At 46.9% G+C, this 21,410-nt stretch overlaps 1 protein-coding gene across 7 annotated transcripts in view; it reads left to right on the top strand.

Annotated features, from left to right (window-relative positions):
* The window catches only part of SNF4Agamma (SNF4/AMP-activated protein kinase gamma subunit), a 364,359-nt gene that overhangs the window by 93,446 nt on the left and 249,503 nt on the right, over nt 1–21,410 (top strand). For 2 of the 7 annotated variants that reach the window (XM_084593805.1, XM_084593802.1), the window contains exon 1: nt 17,204–17,316. The exons of 4 other annotated variants lie outside the window; for them this stretch is intronic. In XM_084593805.1, the coding sequence (XP_084449931.1) occupies nt 17,245–17,316 (72 nt within the window). In that variant the 5' untranslated portion in view covers nt 17,204–17,244. Of the gene's footprint in view, nt 1–10,975; nt 11,080–17,203; nt 17,317–21,410 lie in introns of those variants that run through there. One more of the 7 variants, XM_084593808.1, reaches the window with a different exon arrangement.

Here is a 21,410-nt window from a genome sequence, read left to right as displayed (position 1 = left end):
CAGTTAATAGGCACACTTTGAAACAAAAAAAATGTTATGAAAATATTTATGGTTGTGCAATCACTTAAGGAAGTTTTTAGTGGCATTTCAGGAAACAAAAACCATTTATTGGCGACGTCTGCTTATGCGCCTTCGCTACTATGGCTTTCGCGGTCTATGTACGCACCTTCAGATGATGATGATAACAAAAAAAGAAACATTGCAGTAACGCCACTCCACGTACCCGAGAAAAACCGACTGTCCCGCAACAAGTAGCACACCGGCCCATGATTCTTAGCGCGCCCATGGTGGCTGAAGTGCAGCGCCCTCAGCTTTCCCTCTAGTTAGTGTAAGGAACTCTATGCGTAAAACTGAAGCTAACCTGCATGCCTAGACCAACGCGCTTTTTTGTATGAAGCCAAGAGAGAAACTTCATCTCATGCGTATATCCCTATGCAGCGCTTGCATCTGTTGCTTACGAAGAAAGGAGAACGCGCTTACGATCGAGCGCTCCCTTTTTGCGCTCCCAAGAAAAAAGTAGCCAAACACGCTGCACTGTTCTCAGCGTTCGTCCAACTCACGCCACGCGTGAATAGTGCATGCGCAGCAGTGTATAAATAATGAACCGATAGCTTCCTGCAGCTCGCTTACGAGGATCACGGCATGGAGAGAGAACCTGAGATCGGGGGTATATTTATCCTCACTCTTCAATTCCTCCAGTCGCTGTTCGCCCATACTTCCCGTTATCTCCTGGCTCGAAACCAACCACTGGCGGCTGCGTTTCGATGGGGGCGAAACGGAGATGCACGCGTGTGCTGTGCGATGTCAGCGCACGAAAAAGAACCCGAGGTGGTCTAAATTTCCGGAGCACTCCATTATGGCTTCTCTCCTAGCCTGAGTCGCTTTGGGACGTTCATCCCCATAAACCAAATCAAACTCAACTTGCGCCAGCAAAAACAAGTTCAGTTTTCGAATCCGTCAAAACGCTATAATTTATGAATCCGTATGATCGCCTCGATGTATGCCGTCCATCAAATTTATGAGAATAGGTGCATCTGCAAAAATACTTGCGGATACTGCTTTAGACCTATATAATCAAAATACCCGCGCTTACAATAAATGTTGGCTCCTGAACGTTTCAAACCCGCACGTGTTTGAAACTTGGCACACTGAAGCCTCTACACCTGAAATCATGTTAAAGAGATGGATACAAGCTTAGAGGAGCATTCTATAAAAAATTTAAAAATCTGAGCCGCATAAATCCAATATTTAGTGAGACATAAATTGACAAATTCGCTATAACCCGGTTTTCTCAGACATAGCTTCCCTGCTTTTTTTTTTTTTTTTTTTCCTTAGACCGTACAGTGTTATATAGATGCACCAACAACGGTACCGATAGCAACAGGGACCCCGCCGGCGAACAAAAGTACCCTACGAAAGTTTAGTCTTTTTTTCTTACGCTAGCGAAGCGCTAGCGCAAAATTTTTGTTTTAGTGTCGGTTGACGCCATCCTGCCAAAAGGGTTCAAGTTTTTTTTTTGTCGTATTATTTATCGTGCAAAAGGGATATAATTGGCATTGTTTAGACGCAGAGGTCTGGAAATACCGAGTTTGCGTTTTCTTGCGATCAGTCTTTCTTTTTTTTTTTTTATTTCGTCTTCTTTCGAGGCTAATGACAACCAAGCGTATCTTAGTTGTCAGAGCCCCGACGTCGGTTTAATGGACGAAGCAACTGAGTCCCAAACCTCCCGCATGTGCGTTGCACGTTTTTGAACGTCGTGCCCAAAGTTCACATGCCCGTCTGGGCGCCACTGAGATGCTTCTGACAGACTTGGAGAACTGGAGAAGCCAAGGATGAAAAGAGGCGTGCCTGAGGGCTCTTCGAAGACTTGGCAGCTTCGCCTCTCACCCGCCCAGACGGCTGAGAAACGCCTTTTCAGCATACAAAGCCTGTGCACCGAGCAGAGGTGGGCAAATGCCCTCATTTTGGCCTTTCCTCCCTCGCCCTCAATTTACAATCGGCAGCCCTCCCTCACCCTCACCCTCACTTTAAAAAAATTATTCGCCCTCCCTCGTCCTCATCCTCACTTAAAAAATATTGGTGATCCTCACTCACCCTCACCCTCATCTCATTTGCCCTCCCTCACCCTCAACCTCATGCCCAGCAGTTTGAATATTTTAGTTATTTTTCATTATTTTCGATCTATGACAACGTTACAGCGAGTCAAAGTAGGCGCAAACTATTCTTATCTGCGTCTGTTTTCGGCAGTGTCAGGCCGCGTTGATCATTTAGCAATCCGAATTTTTCGAAGCTAACAATGCACTTAAATAAATGACGGGGCTGCGTTCATGCTGTAGCGTATCACTGGTGAGAGCCATCTGGTACTTGTTCCGACAGTTGCTGAGATTAAGATATGCACTGCACATGGAAACCAGAGGCTGTGAAAAGTGCAAAGAACAATTCTTGCAGTGCCCTAAGCATGCCAATCAAAGGCGAAACTTCGAGGAGGAAGCAAAATAACCACTGCCATAGTTTACCGGGCAAACCTGGCCATCGGTTCACACGCCATGTGTTTGAAGGAGATAGAGTGATCAAATACATTTACACAGCGCATGAGGAAGGAGGAGGTTCTAACTTCTAACCAGACGCAGACGGAAGGCATGAGGCATATACGGCATATTAGACAACAGAACAATGTAATCGAATTCAAGTAACAGAAAAACGCTATCACACAGAAGCGTAAATTTCGAGGGAGTCAGGGTGTCATGACCCTCGATCGCTTCGCAGAGGGGGTTGGGATGGGGAACATATATCATGCGAGCCCGGGGCCGTGCGCGATAATTCCAGACACGTACATGTAGTGTCATTTGGGAAACGCCGCGTAAAAATGCGGTTTTTAGGACATGGCGCCGTATCGCATCCCGCTTTCGTCCAAGAACAAACCGAAAACGCGAAGTGAAACACGTACCTCTGTTGCGCTTCTGGTTTTCACGAACGCCGCCTCAGTATTGCGTGAAATCTTTTTTTTTTTTTTCAATTTCTATTAAAACTATACGAGAATAGGACCAGACAGCGCCTAACTAGAACAGTACGATGTGCAAAGTGAACAGGCCAGAATTTCATGCATAAGGTTTGATTATGCTTCCTGAATAGTGAGCTTAAATCTAAGATCACTTACGAAAAAGCAGTGCTTACAGAACGGGAACAGAAGAGCAACACATATGCGCCAACTAGCCGAAATCAGCACTCTGCATTATTTCGCCTAAGTTCACATCTCCATAGCTGATCTGCTTCATTCCGGACAAACCCGCATATGCAAAAGCCGGGAAACGGATTGTCTGCACTGTGAAGGCAAGAGCGGCAAAAAAAATGAAACTCACCCGGAACCTGCATGACGTCCTACACACCTTTCACTTGGACCGCGCATTTCCCAATAATATCCGAGGGCACTGTCACAATGGAAACTTATTGGCGCACATAGTACACAGACGTCCTTGAGCATATAGAATTTGCAACAGCGCACCAAAGTGCTGTTTCAACAAGCGCCAACAACTTGAGCGGTCCGATCGAAAGGACACAGCAACACAAACTGAAGGGCTTCCCCAGCCATTCCTGCAGTTCGCTGTTTCTTTGCTTTTTTCTTTTCTTTTTTTTTCAGGGGGGGGGGGGGAACTGAGCTGAAGGAAGACCCTTTCTTTGGACAGAGAGCGGGAAAGGACCGCGCGGTGGTGGACGCATGTGTATCCTTCCGAGAGCAATGCTGCCACGTCCATCCATGTCTCCACCCGGTGCCTCAGGGAGATCTGATAAGACCAGCCACAGCCGCCTTTTGAGCCGAGCCGTGGGCCAGCGTGCGTGGTCTGCCCACCGCTCTGATATTTTTTTTTTCTTTTTTTAACAGCTTTCCTAATGACAGCTGTTTATTTATTTATTTATTGCGCTGAGTTTGCTAGCCGCCCTCGCTATGGCAGGGGGAGGGGGGGAGGGGGGGGGGGAGGGGGAGTCAAGCGCCTGTCGTCGGCGCATTGCCACAGGGTGCAAAGCTAGGCGCACACTGATTGTTTTGTGCGTTATCTGTCGCCCTCCCAAGAGGTCTTCAAACGAAGCGCCGCTAACCAAACCTCTCGGGCATGCAGGCTGAGGTGCACCCCGGCTAACAACGTTCCGGCTTACAGCCTTGTAGAATACTGTAGCCGGCCGAATGGAACATCTTCCCGCGGCCTAGTACGAGCAGTGGCATTCGTTGCTTCGTTCACACTTCACACTGCTTCGAACCCATTCTCGAACCCGTTCACTGCTTCACACGAGAAGCAATCAACCGCTTGCACAACAACATGGGAAATCCGCGGAAGAGAGGAGGCCTCTTTCCTTCCACAGAAATGGCTAAGCACAATCAGGTGCCCAAAAATCAGTGCTGCCATAGTTTCAACCTGCCAGCTGGAGATCCTAGGACATACCACGACTACGCGGAATTGGGCTTACGTTTATCTCAGCTGTCTGGTTTATTAATATTGAGACAGTCTTAGAGTGAATGTGGGGCGCTGAAGATGAGAGGTAGCGTTGAGCGTTCGAGAGCAGGTATCACGCAAACCCTCGAAGCCTTCTTCCTAAAGTCTTCCTCTTCTTCCGACCTGCTAGACGTTTTAACAGTATGCGAGACAGGTGCTCTCTGGTGCGACTTTAGCCTTAGCGGCATGTATCTCAGCTGGTCATCTTTATGTTAAGAAAATGTAGGGACACTTATTAAAACGTTCTCACAAAGTCCGAAGCTTTAGCTTTGAGGCAGTGGGTCTTACTCGAGGTCTAAGCGTCCTGGAGGGCTGGAATTCGACGTCACCCTCTCATCGCATAGGTCAAAAGCACTCAGTGCGGACCTCTATAACTAAATGTGAATTGATGTTTTGTAGCTTTCCTGAAATCTAAAACCCTGCTTTACGTCAGTTAAAAATCCCAGTTCAGCGGTTGCCCTATTCTGCAGCATTGAGCCTACATCACTTTTTCGCTTTATATCGTGACGTACCAAGCACAGTAAATCATGCTTTGGATAAGAAGGTGCTGAAAGCCGACATAAACGTGGTCCACCCCTAGAGTGAAGCTGATCTTGGCAAATTAAGTATTGGCAAAATAAGAACACTGGCACGTTGCCGTCGTGCGACTCCTTAAGTTATCGGATAAGGCGACGGAGGCTTCAATTGCTAACACAAGTGGTGAATTCCATCTTAATGTATAGTATGCTTCGTATACTTTTCTGCTTGTTTCGAACGCGAACTTCTTCAAGATTGTCGTTTCGCAGAATGGAGGTGCACGTTTTTGGAACAGAACCACGACACTGACGACATAGTCGGCCAGTTCCCCACCACCCCGCCAGTGCGTCTAACCCTGCGTGGAGCTCTGAAGTGCGACGTTTCTGCAACATCCAATTTGTTCTATGTAGCTTCTGACACGGGAGATTGGTATATGGTAAATGACGGCACTCTCCCTCGGCACGAACCTGCCTAAGTGTTTGATACTGCATCCTTAGCTGCTTTTGCTTTCCTTGCACTATATTGCACAAGCTAGCCAGTTTTTCGTGTACACTGATGACTACCAATACGTCACCTTTCTGAGCCATGTTTTTTAAGCGGTGGGAAATTTGGTAGTTATATGGAATGACAACGGATCTTGTACCTTGCGCTTCTTCAGCGCAGCGGTGCTGCTCTACATCCCTAGCATCCCTGGCAAGGTCCTCTAAAACAATGGTGACCACCTCAGAGGCAAATCTTGCACTGATCAGTGTTTGCAGCCAGACATCCACACTATGTGTGCCATTCCCCGTAGGCAGGATTTGTCAAGAGCGGCATACAGGTAGTTTTTAGCAATGCTCTTCTTAGGAACCTTTGAATGAGCTAACTGGTGGCTTAAAATACCTTTTTTTTATAGCGAGGCTGATACCTCAAGCATGGTTTGATTTTGCGAACAGCAACACATGTATCTAAGAACTGCAAGCACCCTTGCGCACCCAACCCGAAAGCGCATTCGGCAAAGAATTAAACCTGGTACAGTATTGTCATATCCCCGTCATGCGTGAGTCTATGACAGCATTCAGCCTTACGATCGTCGGGCATTCCGATGCATTAAACTTATTCTGAATACAGAACAGATGCTAAAATCAAAGAATATTAAAGAACCTTCTCCGGTGCAGGACTTCAACAGGTTAGCACGAAATGAGAACACTCAATAGACTTTGGATACTGGAAATGAAACAACTCTTTCGCGAAATTGTGCTCAATGCTCACACGCTGTAGTTATTACTTTCAAATCGATGCTATGTTAACACCCATCTCAAGAAAACTGTCTTAAGAAAATGGAAAAAGTAAAACTTAATGCTATTGAAATTGCGGAAAAAACAATGCGCTGTAATTACGAGCCGCACATATTAATGAACGATTTGGCAATTTTGATAATTCACAAGGAGAAAATCGATAAAATAAATAAGAAAATATTTCTTGTTCCTGCAAACACATGACAAAGATTGCAACGGATATTGAACTGCGGTTTATTTTATTGCAGCTATTATCAGCACAAATTCAATGCTGTTGGTTTATTTCCGTTGGTTTTGTTGCGAATTGTAATTTACACAACTTATGAAAGTTTTATGTAAAACCTTGCTAACCAAACAGTCAAGTAACACTGTCAAGAAACATTTCGCATGCGTCGGCTACTAATGCAAGCTATCTGGACGAGAAAAGAAACATGTGGCAGGGTCCCAGCAGATAAGATCACCCCACCTCGGTCGTTTGTGTTCAACTTTCTCTATGCGTCCCCTCTACTTTAGACACGCTTTTTTTTTCTGGGCGTGTTTTTTTCCTAAATGGCAAAGAAACGTTAGCAGTTAGAAACGGGGGTCCTGTGTATTTTGCCGGTCCTGTCGTGTTCTGTGAGGCTGGAAAAGGCGACATCGTTCTCGGTGAGCGCCGGGGCAATTTTGTGGCTTTCGTTCCGGCATTTTCTATAGCTGCAGCGCCTGTGCCCCGTTCCATTACATCTGTTTTCTATACAACACATGCCCAGTGGAGGAGAAAGTGTGTTGTCCCTCATGCCTTTCGGGTTGCCGCGTGTTTTTTCTTACTGCAGAAACTACGCCTTTCATGGAACATTTGCCCTCGCCCCTCAAACTCTGTATCTTTCCCTCCCTCACCCTCCCCTCACCGCCTCTGCCCTCCCTCACCCTCGTCCTCACGAATTTTTCAGCGCCGATCCTCCCTCGCCCTCACCTCACCGAGTCAGATCCTCACGAGGTGAGGGTGAGGACGCCCTCATGAGGGTTCACCCTCGTGAGGATGCCCATGTCTGGCACCGAGTGGCCGTCTAGGAGCCGGTCGTTTGCTTTGCTTGACTTTTTCATTAACCGCCCTCGAACACGCTGTAGGGGTTCATTTTCTAGCAGTGCCCTCATATTCTTCTCCGACCTCCCGCCGCTAGTATTCGGTGGCCAACCGGAGATTAGGTCTGGATAAACCTAACTTTTTTCTTTTTTTTTTTTTTCTTATGTACTCGGAAGCGGTAGGCGTAATCCGAGGAGTTTCCTGAATATTCTCGCTGACGCGTCTGCTCTTGGTTCGGTGTGCCGGGCCTGCTTTGCGTCACCGCCCGCTTTGTGAAGCTGTACGGAGCTCGTCCTGTGTTCTTTTCCGGGATGGTGCGTACGCTATCTCCTCAAGTTGCGGCGGCGCTGTGTGCGGCTGTTCTGTACCGCGGGGTAGAGCGCTGCGAGCGATGAAGGAAAAGCTGATCGCACCGGTGCCGCCGCCGGAAGCTCGCCGCCGGCGGAAAAACACCAGTGAAACATTGCAGCTATTGCGTGCTGCGGACTGCAGACACGCGGGGACTAGATAGTACACGGTTTCAGTTGCCCACCTGTACGACAAACTTTTGAGAGAGCGGGGAGGGGGGTTAAATTACAAATATTTCCATCAGGTTGAAAAAAAAAAAAATGATCGTATATATTTGTAAATCGTCACATGTGCCTTCATATGCTATGCGTGCCCACATTTGTCATACGTGTCTTTCGGGGACATTGGGGATAAGCAAAGTTATTTGGGAATACAAGGGCAAATACATTCTTAAATTATGGCGATGGTATTCATTACTGCGGAATACCGCAGAACAGTTAGCGGGACGCAGTTTTGCGGAACACCAGAGCTACAAAAAAATAAAAAGAAAAACATGGCTGTGTCGTAGAGGGTGGTTAGAAGGGAGGCTCCGCACTTCCCTGCACGGCCTGCTCAGTGCACCCTTCCCCACCAGGCGTCGCGGCTCAAGGACAGCGAGAAAAATTAGCCTTTCCCGTTGCTCATGCGTGTTTCGAAAACTTCTGCGGACACTAGCTCGCGGAGTGATAGTGGCACATTAACGAGACCGCGTTTTCTCCGCCGGGGATATATATTATACCACCTGCCGGGGCTCGTATCCGCGTCTGCCCGGAAAAGGAAGGTTCCATAAGGCAACGACGCACATCTGGCTGCATTCTCATTCCGCGGCCGTCCATCATCGGCGGACGCTATAAACCGAACCTGAGGTAGTAGGCAGCTAACCGTTAATCACTCCATGCGAGACTTAGCAGGCACTCCCTGCATCAGGCAAGCACGCTGGCACTCAAGTTCACCTTAAGTGCACGCGTCGCGTGCGGTCTCCGAGATTCCTACTGCGACTCTCAGATCGACTTTGCAAAAGCTGGAACACTGTCAGCACCGGAGACATGATAGGAGATTGTTGGAGCGTTAGGTAACGAAAATTAATTCACTTATCAATGAAACACTCTGAAAGTGAGCGCAGCAGCAGAGCATAAGTCGCGCAAGCAGAAAATTTCGCCGCATTTCCGAAGCCAGAGCTGACACATCTGCAACCGCGCTCTCACGCAGTATACGGCACCCGCAGCTCATTTACAAGCGTGCGATAGAGAACATATCTGATCTTTTCGCGCTCATTCCGTGCGAACTGACGCGAATCTGCGCCTCTTCTCTTTCTATAGAACTATTTACTTCCGCACGCCATTAGCGCACGCGATCGATCCAAGAGCGAGCAATTTACATTCAGTTCTGGTGGCCGCAGAAGGTCTGTCGATGCCAACTGATAGAATCTATTCTTTTTCACTTGGCACAGAAGCCCTGTTAATGCTTGCAAAAGAAGCGTCAAGGGAATCTTCCCGATCACGAGTGGCGGACGCGTGCAAAGGTTGTCCAATAAGGCTCGCCTCCCGAGTTGCCCACCATTTTTTTTGATCAGGTGGCGGAATCTAAAGATGTCGCATTCAAATAAGAGAGTGACTGGCTGGATGCTTGTAAACAGCACTGAAAATAGAAAGTAACAAAAAGAACAAGGCAGTGGTTCCTGCTTGCTCTAAGTACGAGCCAGTCACTTTATTTTCTCTCTCTCTTCTGCATTTTTAACTGCGACACGATGAAGTCATATATAGTGACCGATGACGGAACTGCGTCGTCGCTGGTGAGTGGAGGACTAATGAGGAAAGTGATTCGCTCCTGGTACAGCAGAGTATCGCACGCTTTAACTTGAATATCCCTATCTAGAATTGTCGTATGCATATGTGCTCCATATGAATTCGTATACGTGGTACGCAACGAGCTATACGCAATACAAATCTGTCTCATACGAACTCATGAGTTGCGCACGAGATATATGCTTGAAACGTGCCTCGTATGGACACAAATTGAATATACGGGTTACAAATGTCAGAAACGTAGAGCCTTGTATTACACATGTCTGCGTCATGTGCTGCTAAGTGTCTAATCGGAACGCATACCGGGTACATACGCATCACATATTTTCGTCGAACACGTTTGTGCACCGTAATACGTGTGAGAGACGTTTATTTATTCATTTAGAATACACCTCAAAAGCCTGCGTGGGGTACATGTGTCGCATGCGAGTTTACACTAGTCACAAATAGTTCCGGTAGAGAGATTTAGCTTGCCGGAGACGTACGACGTAGACGCATTCCGGTTTACCGTACCCCTCCCACGCAGGCGCAGTGGCCGAGATTGCACTCACCCCTGCCAATGCGCGTGCGCAGGAAGGGTCCGGCAAACCGGTATACGTCTATCGTCAGTACGTCTCCGGCAAGCTAAATCTCTCTGTTAGCCTATCTACCTGATACATGACTCGTGTACGCGCACATGAGCCCACATTTGCTTCGATCGCGTAAACCAACATACCTAGCGGTTTATGGGTGCCTCACATGAAGTCACGCGCGTTTGGTGAAACACGTGGTGAGGAAGCGGAGAACAAATGATTAACAAGCGACGAACCAGTTCACGAGGAAAAAAAGAAACGCGGAGCCTGTTTCAAAATTCTCATTCTCTAAGAGTAGCGAGACTTGCCAAATCGAATTATTGTGCAACATTTCCGTGGTTCCGACAAGGCAGCGGTTCCGACAAGGCGGTTCGTTCCTTTTTATGGCATCATTCCTTTTTATGTGTCGCTCCCTGTGTAAGACTGTTGATGTTCCTGAAGTCTCCTTCAACACTGACTTTCTTACACAGTGATGATGGCATTCTAACAGGGAGTAATCAGCCCGGCGGAAGAGAGGTCGCACTGTTGCTCTTCACGCTTAGCAGCCTGATATGCCGTTCAAATTTGTGCTTTCACCATTCCTGGACGCTACTTTTAAATGCCATCGACTGTCTTCTTTCACGTTTTTGTTTATGAGTTTGGTCGGTCGCGATTTGCACAGTGCTCTTCTGACTGATCATCATGACTTCATTCGGCGGCCAGAGAATCGCGTTTCTTATATCGCGCTTTGTGCAACGCTTTTCAAGCAGCTAGGTTTTCGCTCGCTACCATCTTCATGCACGAGTCTCGTGCATGCGTGCTTGTGTGTGGATGCATCCGCAGATGGGTGGGCTAAGGAATGCGGAGTGCAGGAGTGACGTCACGGCAGAAAAAGGAGCACGCCAAAAGTCGCCGCTACAGGTGGGAGTAATTGAGTTTGCGTGGCCGCACTAAAGCTGGAGGAGCGCGGAATGTTGGCGGCAATCTTGGCGGCGGCTCGAATAAGCTCGCGGTTAGGAGACCGAATGAGGCACATACTGTACTGAAGGACGGGTATGTACTGTATTATCGAGGTTTACCTGAGAGGCGAGAACTAGGAGTAGGTTTCCTTGTCAATAAGTATATAGCTGGTAATATTGTTACGTGGAAACTCGATGTATTTACAGTGTATTTACAGCAAAGTTAGAACTGGCACAACAGCGAGCAGCTGTTGTTGTTGTTGTTGTTGTTGTCCAAATAACTTATGGCACATACCCACAGAGGGGGATCGGCTAAGAATTGGGTGGCAAAGAATTTTTTTTTAATATACCTGCATAAAAAAAAAATGATTTGAGGGGTAGAGGAAAGGAAACAAAACGGGAAATAAGTGAAATATAAAATGAAAAGTGGTAACACTCACGGGAGATTGACACTATAATTGTAGAACAAGTGATGTTTATTTAGCAAGGCAAACGATTTGAGTCCAGTAAAAAAATTTTGCATGGCGGTAAAAACAGACCTGTGACTGTGGCCAAGGATGGTGGCGCCAAATGATAACAATGTCGGGCTGCTTAAACTAAGGCCAAGCTGTTGCAATGGCCTTTCCATCAACTGTTTTCTCAACGTAGTAAAGCGGCGGCAAAACAATAAAAAGTGATCTAATGTTTCTTGTTCACCGCAAAATGCGCAGACTGGAGACAGTGCCGAACCAGACCTGTAAAGATAGAAATTTAAAGGTGGGATACGACATCGCAGCCTTGTTAGTGAAATCTCAAGTTGCCGTGAATGACACGGAACCAGTCCCACTTCTTCTTCTTCACCTTGTCCCTTCCGCGCGGCAAGATGACACATTCTTCGTCGTCATCGCGTAGCAATATAGATGAATTCTATAGCATTAATGAGAGGGGGGCAGGCCTCGTAATTAAGCTTAATAAGCGGTATAAACTGAAAGTTATACAGGCCTACGCATGATGACCAGGCAGTTGAAAGCTTCCACGAAGATAGAATTGGCAATGCAGAGAGGAAAGACGCAGTATACTGTACTAATGGGCGAATTAGGCAGGGAAAAAGCAGACAGGAGACCAGGCAGTAGGAAACTATAACATTGGTTCTAGGAATAGCAGAGGGGAATTACTATTGATTTTGCAGAGCACAATAACTTACGAATCATAAACAGCTTCTTCAGCAAACAGAAGAAACGGAAGTGGACATGGAAAAATCCTAACGAGGAGACAAAAAATGGAATTGACTTCATAATGTGCTCTAACCCCGCCATTATGCAGTATGTAGATGTAATCAGGAAAGTACGATGCAGTGTAAGGTCTCGAATTAGTCTAAATCTGAAGAGGGAACTAAACAGATTAGGAAGAAAAAGAGTTCAGGATCTGGCTATAAAATAGATATTCAGTTCTTATCCGAGGAAGATCACATTAGCCTAGAAGCAATGAACAATAATTTCAGAGATATCATTACTGAGTGCGCTGTAGAAGCATGCGGTAGGATAGTTAGAGAGGATATCGGTAAGCTTTCTAAGAAGTCGAAAGATTGGATAAAAAAAAAAAAACGGCAAAGTGTGAAAGCTTCCAATCCAACAGACCAGATAGAATCGGCAGAGATATCAAAGTTAATGAGCGCAGTGACCGACATAAGGAAGTATAACAAAGAAAATTGAGCATGCTGTAAAGAACGGGGGAAGCTTTAAAGCGTTGAAGAAGAAATTGGGCTTAGGCAAAAATCAGGTGTATGCGCTAAGGGACAAAACGGGCAATGTCACCACGAATATATGGACAAGATAGTCAAAGTAGCCGCGGAGTTCTATACTGATCTGTATACGGTAGCCAACGAGGTCAGGATCGTAATGACATTGGCTGTAGGGAAAAGCAGTCGAACGTTCCGCCAGTGACGAAGAACAAAGTTAAGAAAGCATTAGAAACTATGAAAAAAGGGGAAAGCAGCTGGAGAGGATCAGGTAACTATAGATTTGTTGAAGGACGGCGGGGATATCGTGCTAGAAAAATTGGCCACCCTGTATACGCAGTGCCTGGTGTCATCGACGGTACCGGAACCATGGAAGAATGCAAACATTATCTTAATTCATAAGAAAGGGGACTCCAAGGACTTGAAAAATTAGACCAATCTGTTTACTGTCTGTTATGCATAAAGTATTTACTAAGGTAATCGCTAATAGAATCAGGACAACCTTAAACTGCAACCAAGCAAAAGATCAAGCAGGTTTTCAGAGAGGGTACTCTACTACCGATCATCCAACCAGGTGATAGAAAAATGCTTATACATCCTTATGCATAGCATTCATTGATTATGAAAAAAGCATTGACTCAGTAGAAACCTCGATGGTCATGCAGGCATTGCGAAATCAGGGGGTAGACGAGCCGTACGTGAAAGTGCTGGAAGATATATATATATAGTAGCTGCACAGTAACTATAGTTCTGCATAAAGAAAGTAAACAAATTCCTACAAAGAAAGGTGTTAGTCAAGGAGACACGGCCTCCCCAGCACTATTCACAGCTTGGTTAGAAGTATTCAGAGACTTGGAATGGGAGCAGTTAGGGATAAGGGCAGATGGAGAATACCTCAGTAATCTGGAACTTGCTGATGACATTGTCATGCTATGTAACTCGGGGTCAGTTCAGTTCAGTCGTTCAGTCGTGTCCGACTCATTGTAACCCTATGGACCATGTCACGCCACGCTTTTCGGTCTCCCACTATCTTCCTAACATCTTCCTTAAGCTTGCATGACCTACCCGAGTTACCAAGAAGCCGCTGTTATTCGCCGCATTGCGCCAGCGCTGTGGGCGGCGTTTGCTGTAGCGGCTGTGCAAGGAGCTGTCTCGAAAAAGCTCATAATGCTCCTTCTATCGCCAATTTGGAAGCTTGTTCCTTTACTGAATATTGCAGTTACAGTGTGTGCATGCGTTCGATTGTTAATTTGTGGCGTCGCCGCCTATCCGATTACCTAAACGAGCGCATCTACTAGCAGCATGCCGGGAAACGTTGCGTATTTGACAGGGCTAGTGTTCGCCCGGAAGCGTGAATTCTGCATCGTCGGTCTAGCCACCACAAGCACACAACTCACGATGCTCTCTAACTTGTGTTCTCTACCCGCTCTCCTCCAGCCGCTTTTCAATAGAGGCGCAAAGCATGGCGGCCGAGCGCTGTGCGATGTCGGTGCACGTTAAAGAACCCCGGGTGGTCGAAATTTCCGGAGCCCTCCACAACTGCGTCTCTCTAGCCTGTGTCGATTTGGCACGTTAAACACCATAAACCAAATCGAACGACCCAATATAGATTACTTTTCTTTTTGGTATTGAGGAACTGTAACATGAGCAAATATTCGCCTAAAAGTTGCATTTACTAGACAGTAAAATGTATGCTGCTGCGTAAATTAGTAAGGCATTCCTGTCCGGTCTGTTAGGGGAAAAGTCATGTTGAACGATCTAATCCACGTTTTCTGTCCTACCCCAGCCAGTAGCCGAAATACGAAACGTCACTTTCGTGGCATCACTGTGCTGCGCAGCGGCTCTAGTGCTCCCTCTAGATATGTGTAGATATGCTATGCGCAGGAGCGAGTGGTTTGTGGCGCCATCTGCGAATCCATCATGGCGACTGCGGTCAGTAGGCTGATTTCCAGGAGTGACATAGCTGCGGTACGCTCAGCGCAGGCGCATTTAAAGTGAAAGGGAGCGTCCTTTGACGGACAGATAGACCCAGCGGGGCTGTTAGTTGTGGTGGGGGTACACTGATGTTGTGATGGGTATTGGAAGATCTTCTGGGTACACTACCTACGAGAGCGCTGTTTACAGGCTCTCTATGAATGCTTCCAGTTTCGGCGCCTCACCTCACCGTGTTTGAGTAGAGAGCTTCCGATCTTGGCGTTAAAAGGCGTGCTTATATAGCTGTTGCGCGCTGCCTCTGCAAGAGGATGGGCCGACGTGGGGTACTTGTTCGATCCTTATAGCCTGTGCGAAGTGGCGCTGCTGACGGCTTCATGTTGTCTGATTCTTTCTCGCATTTCCGCGAACCTCTCTTAAAAGCCGCTTTCGTCAGACGGCTGTGAATTGAGCGGGCGGGACCGTCGCGCAGTCAGAGATTGCTGCTGTCGGGAGTGATAACCCTTCGCAAACGGCTTCTTTCGTTGTGCCGCGGTGGTGTGCCGAAGAAAAAGGGTTCTCCCTTTCTCTCGGGCTGCGCTCCCTTTCCGTACCCGTGCGTTACTGGGCTCCTCGAGCATTTATATATTTGTCTTATTCCTTTCTCTTCTTTATTTTGACGTGCACGAAGAATAGGAAGAAACAAGAAGTGAGTGGAGTCCACTTGGGTAGATTTTTCGTACTTCCAGCATTTCCGTTAGCACCAGTGCCTCGGGGCAGTGCATTTCTCGAACAACCTGCTTCCTGGAAATTGTGGCCACATCATGGTGTTCCTGAAGGCAAGTTCTCGCTTGGGAGTGGCCATTACCCCCTTCCCTCATTTCCTACCTCCCCGAAATCTGCTTTTGGTCTTTGATACATCGCAACGGGCGCTGATGAGAACGGGACACAAACAAAACGCGTACGGGTGCTTTGTTTGTGCCCCCTTCTCGTTCGAGCCCGTTGCGCTGTATCAAGAACTACGGAACACCAATTCGCCCAAGCATCCACATTGCTTTTGGTAATCAAGCGTTCCAAACAAAGCAGTTGTTAATTACTTTCCTGCAAAGTCTGGTAACCTGAGCTAGTAATACCGCGGAAATGACAGGACCGCCAACTAGCCTATAGCCAAGCTCTTTTAAGTTAATAACTAGGAAGGTTAAGCCATACCTGATAGTTTCTTCGTCCTCCAGAGTTAGAGCCGCAGCTCCGTCATTTACAGCGCATCTTGGCAATAGGACCATGTCAGTGATGGAATGGTTCATTTATTCGGAACCCAGCTCTCTGTAGTCTGAATATAATTGGCTGCAATCCGTTTATCCTGCCCGCTAAATACCTCTTTCTGGCGCTGAAATCTCGCCGTTTGGGTACGCAGATAGCTCTTGCCTTCTTCCATGCGCTCCCTGAATAAAAGGAAAATGCACAGACGTGAAGCGGGACTCGGCACTTAAAGCCCTTGGATAGATCTGGGCGTTCCCCTGATCGCCGTATAATTGGATCCTCGAGAGCGGCGGCACGCGGCTCGATAACCAACGTCCGTTCTCCGCCCGGTCGTCTCGGCGGAGGACGCGGCTAGTCTCGGCCCCGTATATGTGTTCGTTTTTGTCCGCTTGTCTGCGTGTGAGGCCGGTCCTTTACGACACGCGACATGCAGCGGTTTCTCCTCATCGTCCCGCGGGTGCCGTTACATACTTGGACGGACCTTGCGGCAGCTCGTTCGTGTGTGGATTATACACGGTGTCCTCAGTACGCGAAGTTGTCTTTTCTCTCTATTACGGTGTCCCCGGAGGCACATGTCGCCATGTGCGACGCGCGGTGGCTTATTCTTTTCGCTTTTTTACCCTCGTCCTTAGTACGACGGTTGTGCACCGGTTTATCTTACGGAACGCGCGCGTTTTGGTCTTTATCTCGCTGTAGGTCAGAACTGGGACAGTTTCGATACAACGTTGTGGTTACGCTGCCGGTGCTCACGACGTGTGCATGCATTGTGCATCCTCTGCAGTGATAGCTATAACTGTCGGTCACCCGTTCTGCAGCTGGGTCTCGACTGTGGTGCACGTAGAAGCCGTGGGAACGATGCGCTCGCGGAACGCACTGCTCATATTTTTGCGAAACACTGAAACCGACCTTTGCTGCGGGAGTTTCTCTTAGGTGGCATGAAAGACGGCGAAGGGACCGGAGGAGCGCGGGAAATGGGCTGGATGTGTTTTGGGCTTCGCTCGAGACTTGCGTGTACCCGCGGGAGCAGTCCTCGCCCCGCGGCCGCCGCTATAGTTGCGAAGGGCGGCCGCTCGTTAACTCGCAGGTAGGGGTCTGAAAAGGCGTCCCAGAAGCCGTAACTCCGTCTGACAAGCCGTCGTTAGCGAAAGCAACGAGACGGGGACAATGCGCTTAGTGGCCATGCATGGGAGCAACGACGGATTTGGAGTGTCTGGCGTCTATGTGCGTAGTCATGGCGGCCATTGTTCGAGCGTGGGCTCGCTCGCGTGCATATCGACGCGGTGACGCTGTCGCTTGCTCCTTTTTTTTCTTTTTGTCTCGTTGAACATCTTGCGCTTTTGTCCTACTGGAGTTTGCTGTACATCAACGGGTATGCATCGCGTGGAGAGGCGCCTAGGAGGAGGACCTTGCTCTTCTTTTACCACAGGGACGTCCAAGTCACCCGTGAGACGAATGTTTTCCATTGAAGCATCTCATTTGAGCGTTTCGTTACCTTTCAGCGCTTCGTTACCTTACCTTCGCTGGGGATATGAGGTTGCTTACATGCATAGCGCGCGCGGGCGCGGCAGCACTCGTCTTCCGAAATTTTTAGGGCTTCTTTCATGCGCTGCGTGCCTACCCGAGTGCATTCGGAGTGCCCGAACGTGCCCAAGAGGCTGGTTTCGTGATGTTCAAGTAGGCAAGGGAGCGCCGTGCTGGTTGATTTGTTCATTTTGGGTAAGGCTGGCCTTTCGTCGGGAGTTCAGCCGCTGTTCTACTTTACCCTTCATTTTCTTCATTACGCAATCGATTCTTTTTGCCACTGTAATAATAGCTGCGAATTTCCTTGCAAAGTTATGTGTAATCAGGTTGTCTTACCACTTTGATCACGGGTTTCCGGGAGCGGGCAGATGTAAGCACGTTTTGTAATGTTGGAAGAGCGAACACGCGCTGTGTGGTGGTGACCTGCGCGTATATAGGCGTGTGGATTACTTATGATTCACGTCTTCGTTATCTACTTCTCTGATTTACGCGAAGCGTATACACCTCGTTTGGTCGAAAATGCGGTGCCGTAGCGCAGAATTAAATTCAATTCATTTCATAGGGTTTAACGTCCGAAAGCGACCCAGGCTATGAGAGATGCCGTAGTGGAGGGCTCCAGAAGTTTCGACCACCTGGGATTCGTAAACCTGCACCAACACCGCTCAGAACACGGGCACCTTGTTTTCGCCTTCTTCGAAAAGCGGCCATCGGAGCCGGGATTCGATCCCGCGTCCTTGAGCGTAGCAGCTGAGCGTCCTAACCACTGCACTACCGCGGCTTAACACAGAATTGAGAAAAATGCTCGCAACGAAAAAAAGCACGCACGCGATTTCGTATCGAAATTTTGATCAACCGTTCTTTGTAAAAGTAAAGGCATCCATGTGCTGTGCGATGTCAGTGCACGTAAAAGAATCCCAGGTGGTCGAAATTTATGGAGCTCTCCACCACCGGCTCATCTTTCTCTACACTTTCAAACTCAGCTTTCAACCCTTCCCTTACAGCGTGGTTCAGGTGTCACAGGAAAAAAAAAATGGCAGATATTGTGCCTTTTCCTCCTTGTATTATTATTATTATTATTATTATTATTATTATTATTATCATCATCATCATCATCATTATTATTATTATTATTATTATTATTATTATTATTATTATTATTATTATTATTATTATTATTATTATTATTATTATTATTATACTGCATGCTATGGCCTGCCGACTGCACGGGCCGTAGCATGCAGTAAAGTGCTCCTTTATTTAAAACTAAGCACGCTCATAATGCTTCAGCCATTTGGGAGTACAGTATGCGGACGGTATATGTTGCGCTAGAAATACCGGAGAGAAAAGAAACGAGAAAAAGGCAAGTATGAAGTGAAGTGGTGTGCAATGTGGTTCATTTCGTATCGCTTACAGCCCACGCACCTTTCTGCATAAAAAATAAATAAATAAATAAAAAATCTGATAAAAAAAGCTGTGGACCGAAAGGGGGGAAAAACTACTTTTATGAAACGCAGTATTAAGCGTCGAGAATGTCCTGTGCCAGAATCACCAAGGTCAATTGGTAGTAAAGTGACTGAATTTCAACAGGGCAGAAAAACATGCAGTGTTCTAAGCTAGCATAGGGTTCAGGACAGTTCAGGCGTGCGGGAGACCGACAGCGTTGCTGATAAAAGCGCCACTGTTTTGACCGATATACTTATCTCGTTGCATTACACCAGTAGCTACAATGCTGTGCTACAAACGCTGCAAGTCAATCCATTATAAAAGTAGATGCCATATGTTCCTCTTGCACTTGTATAAATGAAATAACGTGTAGTGGTAGAAAACGATATCTATAGAAAGCTACTACCTATTTATCCAGCTCATTAGACCCTCTATTTTTAACGAGACTTCACTATAAACCTCTAATTATATGCATTCAAGACAGATTCCACAGAATTGGCTCCGCAAGACTTCATGATGAGTCAAATTTTATTGCAGTTTTCTCGTGATTTCTCGCAGTTTCTCGTGAACAGAGTTCGCTCTGTTCAGTCATTTCATATTCTATATAGGAGTTGCCCTGTAACGCTTCCTAACGAGCCAAATTTTACAGAGCTTTTTCTTTTTGTCTTCACTGTATGAATCCGATCTATTCGCACTCTAAAAGGCTTCCATAAAATTCGCCTTATAAGACTTTTCTGCAGAATTTTAGCATCGCGCGTGCTGGTTTTACGGACGCCTTTTACGCACGCGCAGTGGCCGCACCTCGCCTGTCTCCATTCGTACACTCTATGAACCTGTTCAGAGCAGGTAATTATAGACCCCTGCCTATACCTTTATTTCAGAAGGAATACCGGAGCGCTGCGCCTTTTCAAAAGATCCCTGATCCAGAACTGTGGGCATAGAATTTTCTCTTGTGCGTTTATGTCACAACACAACGTGCCAGTGGCCGGGCCTATACGAACAGCACGGGTTGACCATTGTCCCTCTTCCAGTCGTGTGCACTGTGTATGGTATCGAACACTATATGTCCGGTTAATGTTACTGCTTGGGATTTCTTCTTTCTATTTTTTCCTCTGATGTTTTTACCTATAGATAACGGTTTTGAGGATATACGATTATTCCGGTCGTAGAATTTATTTGCAACAATTTAACTTGCCTAATTTTCAAGGAGTACAAGAGTGCTGCCACAGCAGTTTCCAAATGCAATGAACGTCTTAGCACTGCACATGGGCAGGAAGGACGCAGCTGCCAGGAGCGCCGTGGCTGAGCCCTCGAGTTGTGTGGAACTCCGTCAGTATAGACCGTCGGAGAAGCGCGCAGGCAAAGCGTTCTCCGCCAACGTTGTTCACCATGCATAAATAATCCTTGCACAAAGCGGAAAGAGTGCGCAGTACAAATACACTTGCAGATGGCCGTCTGCGAGCTCGTAGCAAAAGTACTCGTTCTAAAACAAATAAAGTCTATAGCTTTTTTTCTCGCAGTCACCAGTTTTAGGTGTTTTTCTTATTCTTCTTCTATGAAGAGGGGGGGGGTGGGGGCACTTCAGTTTTGCGATCTATATTCGTGCCTTCTTTTCAGCGCCGCAGTGGGTTACTTGTCCAGCAACAACATTTACTTCAGTATGGATTACTTGATGTGTGGCCCGTTTCCTGTTATTCAATGCCTTGACCTTCCAGCTTTCCTCCAGTTTCTAGGAGCCTGTCTTTAACGCTGTGTAGGAACCCGAATTTACACTAGAGGTATATAATCCTTAGAATACTGTAAGAGGTGCAGGCGCCTTCATAAGGAGAAAATTCAGGCAGTTGAAGAGGGAGAGCCAATCAGACTTTCGACGAGAGTGCTGATGATGAAAAGAAAGAGAGCTAGAGAAAAAAAAAATGAAGTTGTAATTCAAGGTCACCAAGACGTACACAGTGACGTTTCTGTGACTACAAGGGAAACAAGAGCACAGTCCGGTATTGAGAGCGGATAGCAGTCCAACCGGGGCATTGACCATTATTTGCAAGCTATACGTATAGCTTCTGACACGGAGATGCACATATTTTTACTCCTTTTGTTTTATCCATGTCCTGTGCCTCGTGAAGCGTTCCGGACTCGCACAATATCCGCAAATGTGTACGATTTTAGACTCCCTATTTGTGAGACAGGCTGCTGGACACGTAAAACGAACCGAGGATCGCGCACTGCACTTCTTAGTTTCGCGCAGCTCGCTGAAAAACAATGCAATTTTTTTTTATGCAAGCATGCGCAAAAATACGTAAAGGTGTGTAAATGTATGCAGAGTTATGCGTTCAAAAGATGCATGCATATTATTGTTTGGAAAAGTTTGTTACGTTCGCCATTATTTTAGCCCTTCATTTCGCCTGCACTCATCTGTCGTTTGGACAGGCCGCGTTTTTGTAAAGAAGCTTGCGCACGAGACGCGGTATAGCAATTCGAGATTATCGACTCAAGCAAACGTTACGGGCTCCATGCTTTCACGCGCGATATATATATATATATATATATATATATATATATATATATATATATAT

The sequence above is a fragment of the Amblyomma maculatum genome, chromosome 2 (assembly GCF_055883805.1).
Source record: "Amblyomma maculatum isolate TAMU_Amacu chromosome 2, ASM5588380v1, whole genome shotgun sequence".
NCBI classification, from domain to species: Eukaryota; Metazoa; Arthropoda; class Arachnida; order Ixodida; family Ixodidae; genus Amblyomma; species Amblyomma maculatum.
This window is presented reverse-complemented; position numbering and strand designations above follow the sequence as displayed.